The 15,032-nt window shown below is 41.0% G+C and overlaps 1 protein-coding gene across 1 annotated transcript in view; it reads right to left on the bottom strand.

Moving 5' to 3' along the window:
* Window positions 1-15,032, bottom strand: part of LOC126496769 (signal-regulatory protein beta-1-like) — a 73,193-nt gene that overhangs the window by 14,647 nt on the left and 43,514 nt on the right. Inside the window, exons 7-8 of the mRNA XM_050134374.1 lie at window positions 7,679-7,990; window positions 5,956-6,276 (exon numbers count right to left, since the gene is read on the bottom strand). Of these exons, the coding sequence (XP_049990331.1) occupies window positions 5,956-6,276; window positions 7,679-7,949 (592 nt within the window). The 5' untranslated portion in view covers window positions 7,950-7,990. The remainder of the gene's footprint in view (window positions 1-5,955; window positions 6,277-7,678; window positions 7,991-15,032) is intronic.

Raw genomic sequence — 15,032 nt, 5'->3', positions numbered from 1 at the left:
ATCACAAAACCTCAGGTGGAAGAAAACTGCATATTCCCTCTCATAGGTGGAATCTAACCAACCATATAAGCAAATATGTAAACAAAGTAGAGAAGAGAACAAGAAAGGCTGTATGATAGGAAAAGAGAAAGAAATGAATGCAGGTAATGGATATGACTTATGAAATGGGATACAATATTTAATTGCTTCAGTTTCACCTCTGTTGTGGATTTTTTTATTTTGATGGTAGGTGAATATATAAAATATATTCAATATTGAAAGTGTAAAGTCCAATGAAGCTATACAACTTCCATTCAAAATGGATAGCCTAACTGTATAAAAGTTCGTTGATCAGTCTCGATGTTGGGTCTAGCTAACTTCGGTGTGTAATTTTTATAAGTTTTTATAATAAAGTTGGTTTAAAATTTTTAGATATCAAAGAATAAGTAAAGAAAACAGTATAAAGAATCTACAAATCTGAGAGGTGATCCTTTGAGAAGATAAAGATTGACAGACTGCTAGTCCAGTTAGTTGAAAGAAAGGAGATAGATAGCTCAACAGAACCAGATATGAATAGGAAAACATTATAATATACATCAAAGAGATCTAGAAGATTCTAAAGGAATACCTTTGGAATCTATAGTCCATAAGAAAGTAAATAAACAAATTTCTAGATTCTCCCAAACCACCAAAGATGAACCAAAAAGAGATAAACAACTTAAATAAACCCAAAACAAATACAGAGATGGAAACAGCAATAAAAAATAGAGATAACAAACCAAGCAAAACAAAGCAATCCAGGCTAAGACAGATTCATAGCAGAATCGTACAGGACTGTCAAAGATCTACTGTAGTTCAGATTCTAATTGGTCTTAATAATAAAAGAGCAGAGAAGTAAAGGAGCCACTAGTGAGACCTTTCACCTCTGCTGAATCCCCAGACCAAAGTGGGCATGCTCCTGTCTCCATGAATCCTCAGACTGAATGTAATGACCTCCTGTCTCCTCCCGCCTTATATTTCTCTCTCCCTTGCCATATCCCTTCCTGTCTTCACCTCCCTAGTGCTGGTATTAAATGTGTGTGACTCCCAGGTACCTGGATTAAAGGTATGAGACACCGCTACTTGATTCTGCTTCTCTTTTCGACTGGATCAATCTCATTGAAGCCCATGGTGGCCATGAACTCATAGAGATCCACCTGACTCTGCCTCCTGAGTGTTGAGATTAACGGTGTGTGTCACCACTGCCTGACCTCTATGGCTAACTAGTGACTAGCTCCATACTCTGATCTTCATGCGAGCTTTATTTGTTAAAGCACAAACAAGATACCACCACAATCTACCACAACACTCCTAAATTTTTTTTAAAAAATAGAAACAGAAGTAACACTTCCAATCTCTTCCTACAAAGCCAGTGTTACCCTACATACAAACCAGGCAAAGATACAACTATAAGGATAACTACAGGCCAATGTGCAAGGTGAACAGAGACGTAAAAGTTCTCAACAAACTAATTGCAAACTTTATATGGCTATGCATTAAAAAAGTCATCTACCACTATCAAGTTGGCTATCTCCTGGAAATGCAAGGATTGATAAGTACTCAATGCATTTAATAAATCATATGAATGTCAAGACAGAAATCATGTGCTCATCTCTATAGATGCCAAAAAGGTCTTTGACAAAAGGTCAATATGTGTTCATTATATAAATTGTAGAAGGACATCAGCGGCCACATGTGACAAGCCCATAGTCCACATCATCTTAGATGGAAAAGCACTTGAAGCACTCCTGCTAAAATCAGCAGTGACAAGAGCTGTTCACCCACCCCATTCTTGCCTTATAGTGCTTGGAGAACTAGCTACAGCAATAAAACAGGAGACACAATGAATGGGGTTCAGTCAGAAAGGAAGTTGAATTATCCCCATTTCCAGAAGATATGTAATGATGAAATCCTTCTGTGACTAGCATGATGGCACAATGAATTTTGTCAAAGGCCTGTTTTGCACCTGTTGAGATGAGCATATGAGTTTTATCTGGATGTCCATTTATATAATTTATTTATACTTAACAGACCCCAAAGGGCCATCAGAAAACTTCTAGAAATTCTCGTCAATGTCAACAAAGGAATAAAATACAAAATCAACTTACATCGCCTGATGAAGGTTAATGTTCAGGAGGATGCCTACATGTTTTTCTTTGGGTTCTCCTTCTTATTTAGCTTCTCTAAGAACCCGAATTATAGGCTCAATGTCCTTTATTTATGGCTAGAAACCAAATATGAGTGTGTACATCCCATGTTCCTCTTTTTGGGTCTGGCTTACCTCACTCAGGATAGCACCAGACTGAAATCTCAAGGTCCAAATCAGGAGCGGAAGGAGAGAGAGCACGAGCAAGGAACTCAGGACCGCGAGGGGTGCACCCACACACTGAGACAATGGGGATGTCCTATCGGGAACTCACCAAGGCCAGCTGGCCTGGGTCTGAAAAAGCCTGGGTTAAAACCGGTCTCGCTGAACATAGCGGACAATGAGGACTACTGAGACCTCAAGAACAATGGCAATGGGTTTTTGATCCTACTGCACCTATTGGTTTTGTGGGAGCCTAGGCAATTTGGATGCTCACCTCACTAGACCTGGATGGAGGTGGGTGGTCCTTGGACTTCCCACAGGGCAGGGAACCCTGATTGCTTTTTGGGCTGACGAGGGAGGGGGACTTGATTGGGGGAGGAGGAGGGGAAGGGGAGGTGGCGGTGGGGAAGAGACAGAAATCTTTAATAAATAAATAAATAAACAAAATCAACTTACAAAAATCTATATATGCTTTTCTATATACCTATAACAAAAAAAATCTGCCTCCACATCTCCGATTTTTAATATTGTCTTGCTTTCAGTCCAGCTCTGGGACAGGCACCATGTAAACTTGGAATCATCACTGCAGAAGCTCAACTGTGCCCCCAGTGTTCAGATACCACGCAGGAGCCCAGGGAGGGAATCCTTGCCATCTCGCACTGACAGATGAAACAAATTAAAAAGGAAATTGTGTACCTGGGGTCACACAGGCACTGGCCACTCTGATGCCTTCAAGGGCAAAGTTTACACATAAACCCCAAGGTGGGGAGGGAGACATGCAGAAGAGGGACAGGCATAATGAAGCTGCAGACCTGGGCTCTCAGATGTCCCTGAAGTTCAAGCACTTGTTTGTGGGGGATGGGTGGCATAGACAGATGTGACATTCAAGAAAAGCAAATATCTTCCGATAGGATTTGATGCCACAGGCAGCAACATTTTACAGTCATTATTCAGCCGTCTTTTTACGAGGGACTCATCAAAGTCAGGGGCTTTGGGTGAAGGTTTCAAACCCAAAAGCAGTCTTTTGGTATTATTGCTTAGTGAATAAAGTGGCTGGTTGTTGCTGTAGATTCTTCACTGTAGCTGGTTCCCCCTCTGCTACAAATTTGGGGATTAATTTCCATAGTTCAAAACTGTTCCATCATTTTCTATGCTCTTTCCTGTGCTTTGGGGGTTTAGCGATTGTATTCTCCTAGCTACGTGTAAGAACAGTTTCCCACTGCCAGGCCTTCGTTTCTCTCTCCTAGGTAAATACAGAGACCTGCGTTCTTACAATTATCTTTACCAACAGTCCAAGTAAGAGCATTGCATTTAAGATATTCACAAACATCCAAGGGCACAGAATTACTGCTTGCCAAAATCTGCTAATTCATATCTGCTCCGATGGATAGAAGAATAAGCAGGCCCTGGTTTTACCTCACTTATGGGTAAGGAATACAATGACCCCAAACTAACATTACATTAAAAGGTCCCTAACTCCTTACGCTTACTTTCACCTCGGTTTTCTGATGATTTTACTGCTTGTGTTTAACTCTCAAGGACAGCAGAAGAGATGATTAACCACAACCCAGAGAAAGACCTCCTTCCTGCTGGCACACAGACCCACAATGCCCACGATCAGAACGGCTGATAACAGCATACCTTAAAACTGATAATTTAGGGGCTGGGGAGATGGCTCAGCAGTTAAGAGCATTGCCTGCTCTTCCAAAGGTCCTGAGTTCAATTCCCAGCAACCACATGGTGGCTCACAACCATCTGTAATGAGGTCGGGTGCCCTCTTCTGGCCTGAAGGCATATATTGTATACTAAACTGTATATATATACTGATAATTTAGAGACCTGGGTCTCTTCTTTGTTTCTATTGCTTGGAGCAATAGGTGCAAACTCCAGACTTGAAGGCCCATAGAAATTACACCATCTGGTGAATGTGTTATCAAACCAGGAGCCATAGCTTCACCCTGATTATTTACATAGGTTTCTTGATTACCCAATACCCTGCATGAATGCTGGGACAAAAAAAGTGGTGTACTGATTTAAAAAACAATCCATGCCCTATTTGTAAATTTACTGAAAGCTAAACATTTTAGTTCTTGCTCTAACAACCTAAAAATGTAGCAAAGTGCACTTGCCTTCCCCTCTAGAATTCCCTGATGATTTAATCCATTTCTTAACTGTCTCCATTAAGAAAGTGCACTAAGCCACTCCCACCTTTGAGCTGACAACCACAGATCTCTGTGTGTAAAAACTTCTATCTGATTTTTATGGGGATAAAGAATTCTAGCCATGGAAGCTGCTAGGGCTGAGGAATTGCTGGTTTTGGGGTTTGTCACCCAGATCTATACATCCCACGATGTGGATATTTTTCTTATTTCCACTGGACAATCAAAACAGGACCCAAAGAAATGTGGAGATCATTATCTTTGAGAATTCTTACAGCAACCAGAAAAGGGCTGGTTCTGCCACAGGACTAGATGGAAATCAGGGTGGAAGCCTGCTGTGAGAATGGGCTGTTTGGTTGCCTGGCATCTCTGCTCCTTCTCTGATAGCTACCTGTTCTACAATACACTGCAGAGAGCCCACGTGCACTGTAAGGAAAAGCCCACACGCTGCCGTCCCCTGACTTGCCCTTGACATTTTCTTGTATCTCTCCCTGACTGTGCACCTGCACTAACAGGTCTGCTTCAGAACAGCAGCCCCTTCTCCCAAGAGTGTGAAGCATAGCTGGATAAAGAAACCAGGAAGCTCTGGAGTGTAACGGCACAGCGCCCCCTTGTGGGAGAATAGTGTGAGTCTGCAAAGAGTGAAATGGGGAAGAAATAGAAGAAATCAGGAGCCCTGTGCATAGAAAGAAGGGAAAGGAGCAGAGAGAAGGGAGTGACGGGGGATTGACACCCACGCTGTGTGACCCTTTCCCTAGCTAAGGGAGTCAGTAATTCTGGAGCTCTTCAAAGTTGATTTCCAGAAACATGCAGCTGAATTCACATCCTCATTAATTGCTTTTCCCACACATTATTTGGAGCCCGGCTGTCCTTAACGCTGGCGATTTCTTGCAACCAAGGGTTAAGAAGAAAAGAAACTTGCACCATGATGAGTGCAGCAAGGGAGACTCATTTCTTGGTGGAAATATCTGGAAGAAAGGGGGTGCAGGTGGGGATGGCTATGCCACAGCATTCTCACTAGGGAGGGCTTCCTTTCTCTACTTCTACCAAGGGTTTCCCAGAGTCTAGCTCTTCAACCACAATGTAAATAGCGGGGAAGCTTTTCTGTCCTGATGGCCTGGGTACAACTAAATACACAGAAGTGATATTAATTACGACGTGCTCAGCCAATAGTTTAGGCTAATTATTAACTAGCTCTTTCTTTTAAATTAACCCATTTCTATTCATCTATGCATCGCCTCATGGTCCGTGGCTTTATAGGGTTTTCTGGGCAACCTGCTCATGTCTCTTTTAACTCTGTCCACCTTCATCCCAATTCCCAGTTTGCTTGTCTGGCCTACTTTTATCCTGCTTTGCTATAAATCAAACAAATTTCTTATTAACCAATGAGAGTATTACATATTTACAGCATACAGAAGAATCATATCACAGCAACGATGGCCCGGTGGTAAAAGGAGACAAGACACATACCTCTGCGTTTACTGGGGGTCTGGCTTCCCAGGGTAGTGCTGATCCTCAGGGGAGGCTGGTCGACCTGGATCACCATGCAGATAAAGGTGCTCTCATCCCATATGGCACCTTCTTGCAGTGTGTGCTTTAGAGAGTACGTCCCATCGGAGTTCCTTGTGGCCTGAGAGAGCGTGAGAGTCAGGATCTTGTACTTATTCTTAATCCAGACAAGCTGCCCAACTGGGGGGTAGAAGTGGTTTATGTGGCAAGTCAAGTTCACTCTTTGATGCGCATGATCTTGGATCTGCGAGGGCTCCACGGTGATCTTCAGTGTAGGGATAACTAGACAGGAGCAGGAAGAAAACAGGTGAAATTTTGTTACTGTCTTAGTTCCCTGTCCCAGGGTCTCTGGATTGTTTTGTTAAGATGTGATTGGTTGGTTGGTTGGCAGTGGCCCAAGAATTCCAAGATGACCTTTAACTCACTATGTAGCTACGAATGATCTTGAGTTCCTGAGCCTTCTGCCTCCACTAAACCAATCTTCAGCCCCTCTTTTCTTTTTTTTTTTTTTATTCCAGCTAGTATAATTTTTGCTGTCTATATGCTCGTGGGTTTGGGACACTGGAGCATGCTTGACCTACCAGGGCCACACTCTTAAGGAAAACTCTCTCTCATGCCTTCAGAAAGCACGGGAGACCCACAGCTATAGGGCAGGGTCCATGAGATCTCCAGTTCATGCTGGAAGTCAAGTGGCCTGATCTCTTGCAGTTCTCTTCCAGCTGCTGGGAGTTCCCAATGAAGAGAGTTCACGAGTTCACCCTTTTTAAATGAACAATTTTTATATGTTTTTATATGTTTCATGTGAGTTAAGTCGGGACAAGTATTCATGAAACATAGCTGGAGACACGTGGATATGTAGTCCGGTCTGTGTTTTAAATATTCCATATTGTGACATAGAATCACAGGAATTATTAAAGTGAATTGCCCCACAAGATCAGGGACAAAATCTTCAACAGTGCCTGGCATATAGTAGATGTTCATTTTATGAGTGAATTATATTTTATACAATGCTAAAGAATTCTCAGAACTCAGGATCTGATGCATAACAGACAAGCACTCCGCCACTGAAGTACATCCTCAGACCCATTTTTCACTTATTTTATTGTATTTTATTTCACAAAATGTCTAGGCTGTCCTTGCACTCAATCTTGACCCTTACAGGCCTGGAATTTGTTATATCTCTGCCTGTTTCCCAAGGAACTGAGATTACAAGCCTTATACCACAATCTCCCACTAATAATAAGTATTTAGAAACATTTAACCATTAACAAGGATATAAATAGGAAAATATGTTTAGAGAAGGATGCTAGGATCCATACAATAGTAAGGTCAAACATTCGTAAATGACTTTCAGTGCACTGGGCACAATTCCTTCTTGATGTTCTAGAAGGAACAACAGGTTTAATCTTCAGAGGAAACTTACCAAAAATGGTTTTATTCTAAATTTTTAGGGAAACTGGGGCACGTAACATTTAAGACACATGACCAATATTATACAGCCTATGAAATGGTAGAGCTAAGATCAAAGCCCAGCTGGCCAGCCCATGGACCTGTACTTTTCATCCATATCCATCTGTTCAAGGCTGGCGATGATCAATTTCTATTTCCCATTGTAAAACGGGGCTTTGGGCAAAGCCTCCGTGCTACCAGTGCGGTCCCACCATGTGTTTCACTGCTCACTCACCTAGGATCACATGGGAAAGATTGATGGTCATTGTTAGGGGCTCATCGAGGTCCTCATGGGTGACTTCACAAGTGATCTGAGAAAAGATATCATGTTTGGCCAATGCCACGGATACCTTGCTTGTGACATAGTAAACATCTTTGCTGATAGGCATCAGTTCTGGGGCTGAAGCTGGATGTTTATTATTGTCCTTCAGCCAGTTGACACTGAGGTTCCTGGAGCTGAAAAGGCCAGCCGTGCAGGTGAAGGTCACTGGCTTTGCAGTGGTCATCCTCTGTTCTGGGCCCTCCAGAGAGATGAAAGGCTTCCCAGCTGAATAAACAACAAACAAACAAACAACAAACAAAAACCAGTTGTGACTATCTTCTCATTGCTGGAGAAACCAATCTACAACAGTACGTGACCACTAACAAGGCCCGTCTCATGAGTAATGAAAAATTTCCCTTTTCCTGAGGTCACTCTTCCAGAGCTTTAGAGCAACGGCTCACTCAAGTCAAAATGCATTTCCCTGCACTCATGCTCAAGGGAATATAGTCCCCGTGATGACTGACTTTGAGGGGGATGCAAATGGACCATAACGAGCACACAGCCAATAAAATATTAGTGCTGGGGGGGGGGAGATGAGTGTCCTCAGGAAGCCCAGCATGTGCCGAGAGAGAACATGAGGAGTCACTCTACAGGGTGGTGACAAAGGACATCTTGAGCTGAAACAAACAAAACTGTGGGTGGTAGTGGTCCATGGCTCTAATCCCAGCACTCGGGAGGCAGAGGCAGGCCGATCTCTGTGAGTTCGAGGCCAGCCTGGTCCACAGAGCGAGTTCCAGGACAGTCAGGGCTACACAGAGAAACCCTGTCTCAAAAGGATAATAAAAGAAAAACCACAATAATGGAGGAATGAATAAATTCATCTATGGGAGAGGACACGGCAATGCCATTTGGGGCCTGAGGAGAGAGAGTTTACATGCTTGGACACATGCCTGAGAAATCAAGCTAGGACCCCGCTGCACCACTTTTCGGCTGCCTCGGGCAGCAAGACTTCAGAAAACAAGTCCTTCCACAAGACTGCAGCACTGCTTTCCACACGGGCAGGCCTAAGTCTGTGGCCTGCGCAGTCTTTCCTGCTGGTTCCAACAGTGAATGGATAACGAAATATTTGGGAAACACACACACACCACCACCACCACCACCAGCCCCAGGCACACACCTCACATACTCTTCTGGCCCCCTCTGGCCCTGTATTATGTCTACACTTGCAGGCATGTCTCTGGATACTTAACTCACATACAGCCATTGCCTACTGTGTTCCCCTGACCCTCAATAACCGTGGGTCATCTCCACATTCTCAGACCTAATTATTGGAACTAGCTCTTGTAGACCAGGCTGTCCTTGAATTCACAGAGATCTGCCTGCAATGCCTCCTGAATGCTTGGATTAAAGGCATGCACCACCACCGCCTGGCTTCCATACCTAATTCTTAAGCTGATCATATACCAGATGTTCCCGGCCTGCCTCCATTCATTTAGTTTCTGCCCTGACTCAATCCAATGCCACCTAGAATCTCACAACAGACGCACAACCATAGAAAGGAGTCCACATGCTCAGGATACAGCACAAAAACACCAAAAGCACGAAAGAACAAGAAAGTAGGTCTCGCTCCCTAAACCCACTAGTCCCACATACGTGTTCTCTATGGTGAATTATATAGTTGAACCCCAGAGCACGGAACTTAAAAGAACAATCATAAAATATATCAAATAAATCATGAACTATGAGGAAGACACCAAAACACAGCCCAATGAACTTAAAGAGAAAAATAATAAATGCACCAGAAATCATCTGTACCTGAATGAAACGAGGAACAAAATCCAAAATCCAATAAAGAGAGAAATATTGAAGAGAGCTTACGGTGTAATAAAGACAGAATTGAGTAAACAGTAACACAATTAGAAAACTCAGGGGAAAGCCTTGCAAATAGAATGGATTGAGTGGAAGATAAAAAAAAATTGTCATGTCAATCACCATAAAAGGACAAAACAAGGTATTCCATGACAAAACCAGATTTAACCAATACCTAGCCACAAACACAGCCCTACACAAAATACTAGAGGGAAACTCCAACCCAAGGAAATTGACTACATCAACAAAAACACAGACAATTGATGGTCTCATAGCAGCAAATCCCAAAGAAGGGAAAATAAACACACCACACACACACACACAAATAAACATCACCAACGATTAAAAACTAAATTAACAGGAGATAGCAATCACTGGTCATTAATATCCCTTAATGTAAATGGAATCAACTCACCTATAAAAAGGCACAGGCTAACAGATTGGATATGAAAACAGAATCCATCCTTCTTCTGCATACAAGAAACACACCTCAACCTCAAAGATAGACACTGAATCAGAGTAATGGGTTGGGGGAAAAAATTTCCAATCAAAAGGACCTAAGAAACAAGCTGGTGTAGCTATCCTAATTGTAAGCCCCATCTCTGGCCTCCATCTTTGGAGGCCCCGTCCCTTCGCCCACCACGTCTTGACCCCTTCCTGGAAGAGGGTCAAGATGAGCCTACCAAAATCTTGACCACGCCCTCAGTCTATTTAAACTGCTTCCCTGGAAAGTTTCCTCGTGGTCTCTTTTCCTTCCCCCTGGTGGTCGTGTTAGTGGCCTTCCGATAGCCCCTGGGAACCACCTGAGAGCACAGGAATCCCATTAAACCTGAATATTTTTTAATTTGGCTTGTTGTGATTTGGCTTGATTTGGGATTTTTTACGTTGGCAGAGAGCTCGCGTTAGGAAAAATTCCTAACACTAATATCTAACAAAATAGACTTCAAGCTAAAAATCAATCAAAAGAGACAAAGAAGGATATTTCGAATTAGTCACAAGAAAAATCCACCAAGAGGAAATTTCAGTACTTAACATCTATGCCCCAAATACAAGGGCACCCTCATATGTAAAAGAAACACTTCTAAAGCTTAAATCATACATTAAACCCCACACACTAATAGTGGGAAACTTCAACACTCCTCTCTCACCATTGGACATGTCAGACAAAAAAAAATGAACAGAGAAATAAGGGAACTAACAGATGTTATTACTCAAATGGGATTAATAGGCATCTATAGAATATTCCATCCAAACATAAAAGAATATACCTTCTTCTCAGCACCTTGTGGAACCTTCTCAAAAACTGACCACATATTTGGTAACAAAACCTCAACAAATAAAAAAAAATTGGAATAACCCCATGTATCTTATCAGATCACCATTGCTTAAAACTAGAATTCAACAGCAATAATAATTTCAGAAAGCCGACAAACACATGGAACTTAAACAATGCTCACCCAAATCATCAATGGGTCAAGGAAGAAATAAAGGGAGAAATTCAACACTTCCTAAAATTCAATGAAAATGACCACACAACATATCCAAATTTACAGGACACAAAGAAAGCAGTGTTAAGAGGAAAGTTCATAGCACTAAATGCCTACATAAAGAAGCTGGGAAATCCCACACTAGTGAATTAAGTGGATTAACAGAACATTTGAAAACTCTAGAACAAAAAGAAGCAAACTCACCCAAGAGAACTAGATGGTGGGAAATAATCAAATTGAGAGCTGAAATCAGCAAAATAGAAACAATACAAAGAATCAATGAGGCAAAGAGTTGGCTCCTTGAGAAAAATCAACAAAATAGACAAACCTTTACCCAAACTAACCAAAAGGCAGAGAGAGAGACTATCCAAATTAACAAAATCAGAAATAAAAAGGGGGACATAACAACAGACATGGAGGAAATACAGAGAATCATCAGGTCATATTTCAAAAACCTGTACTCCACAAAATTGGAAAACTTAAAGGAAATGGACAACTTTCTGGATAAATATCACTTACCAAAATTAAATCAAGACCAGATAAACAAATTAAACAGACCTATAACTGCTGAAGAAATAGTCATCAAAAGTCTCCCAACCAAAAAAAAAGCCCAGGACCAGATGATTTCAGCTCCAAATTCTATAAGATTTTCAAAGAAGAACGAATACCAACACTCTTTAAATTGTTCTACACAATAGAAACAGACAGAACATTGCCAAACTGTTTTTATGAGGCCATAATTACCCTGATACCCAAACCACACAAAGACATTATTAAGAAAGAGAATTACAGACAAATCTCACTCATGAACATTTATGCAAAAATACTAAATAAAATACTGGCAAATCAAATCCAAGAACACATCACCATGATAAGTCGGCATCAACCCAGGAATACAGGGATGGTTCAACATATGAAAATCTGTCAATGTAATCCACCATATAAACAAACTGAAAAATAAAAACCACATGATCATCTCATTAGATGCTGAAAAAGCTTTCGACAAAATACAACATCCCTTCATGATAAAGGTCTTGGAGAGAGCAGGGATACAAAGAACATACCTAAACATAATAAAGACAATATACAGCAAGCCAACAGCCATTATCAAACTAAATGTTGAGAAACTCCCAGCGAACCCACTGAAATCAAGAACAAGACAAAGTTTTCCACTCTCTTCATATCTATTCAATATAGTTCTTGAGGTCCTAGCTAGAGCAATAAGACACCAAAAGGAGATCAAGCAGATACAAATTGGAAAAGAAGAAGTCAAACTTTCATTATTTGCTGATGATATGATAGTTTACATAAGTGACCCCATAAATTCTTCCAAGGAACTTCTACAACTCATAAACACTTTCAGTAATGTAACAGGATACAAGATTAACTCAAAAAATCAGTAGCCCTCCTGTACACAGATGATAAATGGGCTGAGAAAGAAATCAGAGAAACATCACCTTTCACAACAACCACAAATAACATAAAATATCTTGGAGTAACTCTAACCAAACAAGTGGAAGACTTGTATGACAAGAACTTTAAATCTCTGAAGGAAAGAAATTGAAGAAGACACCAGAAAGTGGAAAAAATCTCCCATGCTCTTGGGTAGGTAGAATTAACAGTAAAAATGACAATTCTACCAAAAGCAATCTACAGAGTCAATGCAATGCTCATCAAAATCCCAGCAAAATTCTTCACAGACCTTGAAAGAATGGTACTCAACTTCATATGGAAAAGCAAAAAACCCAAGATAACCAAAACAATCCTGTACAATAAAAGAACTTCTGGAGGCATCACAATCCTTGACTTCAAACTCTACTACAGAGCTACAGTACTGCAAACAGCCTGGTATTGGCATAAAAACAGACAGGTGGACCAATGGAACCAAATCAAAGACCCAGATATTAATCCACACACTTTCAAACACCTGATTTTTGATAAAGAAGCAAAAAATATCAAATGGATAAAAGAAAACATATTTAACAAATGGTGCTGGTATAACTGGATATCAACCTGTAGAAGAATGAAGATAGATCCATATCTATCAACATACACATAAGTCAAGTCCAAATGGATCAAAGACCTCAACATAAAGCCAGACACACTGAACTTCATAGAAGAGAAACTGGGAAGTACACTTGAAAACATTGGCACAGGGGACCACTTCCTAAATACAACTCCAGTAGCACAGATACTGAGAGAAACAATTAATAAATGTGACCTCCTGAAACTGAAAAGCTTCTGTAAAGCAAAGGACATAGTCAACAAGACAAAACAACAGCCTACAGAATGGGAAAAGATCTTCACTAACCCCACATCAGACAGAGGTCTGATCTCCAAAATATACAAAGAACTTAAGAAATTGGTCATCAAAAGAACAAATAATCCAATTTTAAAAATGGAGTACAGACCTAAACAGAGAACTCTCAACAGAGGAATCTAAAATGGCTGAAAGACACTTAAGGAAATGCTCAATATCCTTAGTCATCAGAGAAATGCAAATCAAAACAACGCCGAGATTCCATCTTACACCTGCAAGAATGGGCAAGATCAAAAACACTGATGACAACTTATGCTGGAGAGGTTGTGGGGTAAAGGTAACACTCTTACATTATCAGTAGGAATGCAAGCTTACAGCCCCTTTGGATTTCAGTGTGACGATTTCTCAGAAAATTAGGAAACAACCTTCCTCAAGACCCAGTAATACCACTTTTGTATATATATCCAAAGGATGTTCAATCATGCCACAAGGACGTGTGCTCAACATGTTCATAGCAGCATTGTTTGTCATAGCCAGAACCTGGAAACAACCTAAATGCCCCTTGATCAAAGAATGGATAAGGAAAATATGGTACATTTACACAATGGAGTACTACATAGCAGAAAAAATAATGACAGCTTGAATTTTGCAGGAAAATAGATGGAGCTAGAAAACATTATTTTGAGTGAGGCAACCCAGGCAAAGAAAGTCAATTATCACATGTACTCACTTATAGGTGGTATTTAAACATAAAGCAAAGAAAGCCAGCCTACAAACCATAATCCCAGAGAATTTAGACAACAATGTGGACACTAAGAGAGACTTACATAGATCTAATCTACATGGGAAGTAGACAATAGAAAAAGACAAGATCTCCTGAGTAAATTGGGAGCATGGGGACCTTGGGGGAGGGTTGAAGGGGAGGGGAGACGTAGGGAGGGGAGCAGAGAAAAACGTAGAGCTCAATAAAAATCAATAAAAATTATCATGTCTTAGAGGTAAAGTTGAGGAATTAGAACACTCAGGCAAATAATAATTATAAAAAATTTAAAGGGCAGGAAAGGAACATTCAGAAACTATGGAATGACATGAAAAAGATCAAATCTTCTAATTATAGAAATAGTTGAAAGAGAAGTCAATGGCAAAGACCACATCTTCAACAAGATCGTAGGAGAAAACTTCCCCAAACTAAGGAAAGGTGAAAACACAGAGACACAAGAAACACACAGTACAGCAGTAGACAAGACCAGAAACAAAACTCCCTGTGCGTGTTAGAGTTAAAACATTAAATATACTTGGCAAAGAGAGGGTACAAAAAGCAAAAAGAGAAAATTTCCCAACTCACATATGAGGGAAACCCCATTATAACAGCTGATTTCTCAGCTGAAAATTTAAAAGGCTGGGGTAATGCTCTGCAACTTCTAAAAGACCACAGATGCCAATCTAGATTGGCATCTGTACCCAGCAAAACTATCTGCCATGGACAGAAAGCCTGTCCATCACACAAACAAGCTAAAAGAATTTATGTCCTTCAAAACAGCCCCACAGAATACTGGAAGCAAGCCTCAGACAGAAGAGAGGGGTAAGTACCACCACACAGCTATAGAAAGGAGACAAGTGAAGTGACAATTACCCTCTACCCCAACCAGAGTGACTGAGGTCAAGAACTGGCAACAAAGGCAGGTGAGGATATGAGGAAGGCAACCCCCCC

The sequence above is a fragment of the Alexandromys fortis genome, unplaced genomic scaffold (assembly GCF_014885135.2).
Source record: "Alexandromys fortis isolate MF-2015 unplaced genomic scaffold, M_Fortis_MF-2015_v1.1 scaffold_6, whole genome shotgun sequence".
Classification (NCBI taxonomy): domain Eukaryota; kingdom Metazoa; phylum Chordata; class Mammalia; order Rodentia; family Cricetidae; genus Alexandromys; species Alexandromys fortis.
This window is presented reverse-complemented; position numbering and strand designations above follow the sequence as displayed.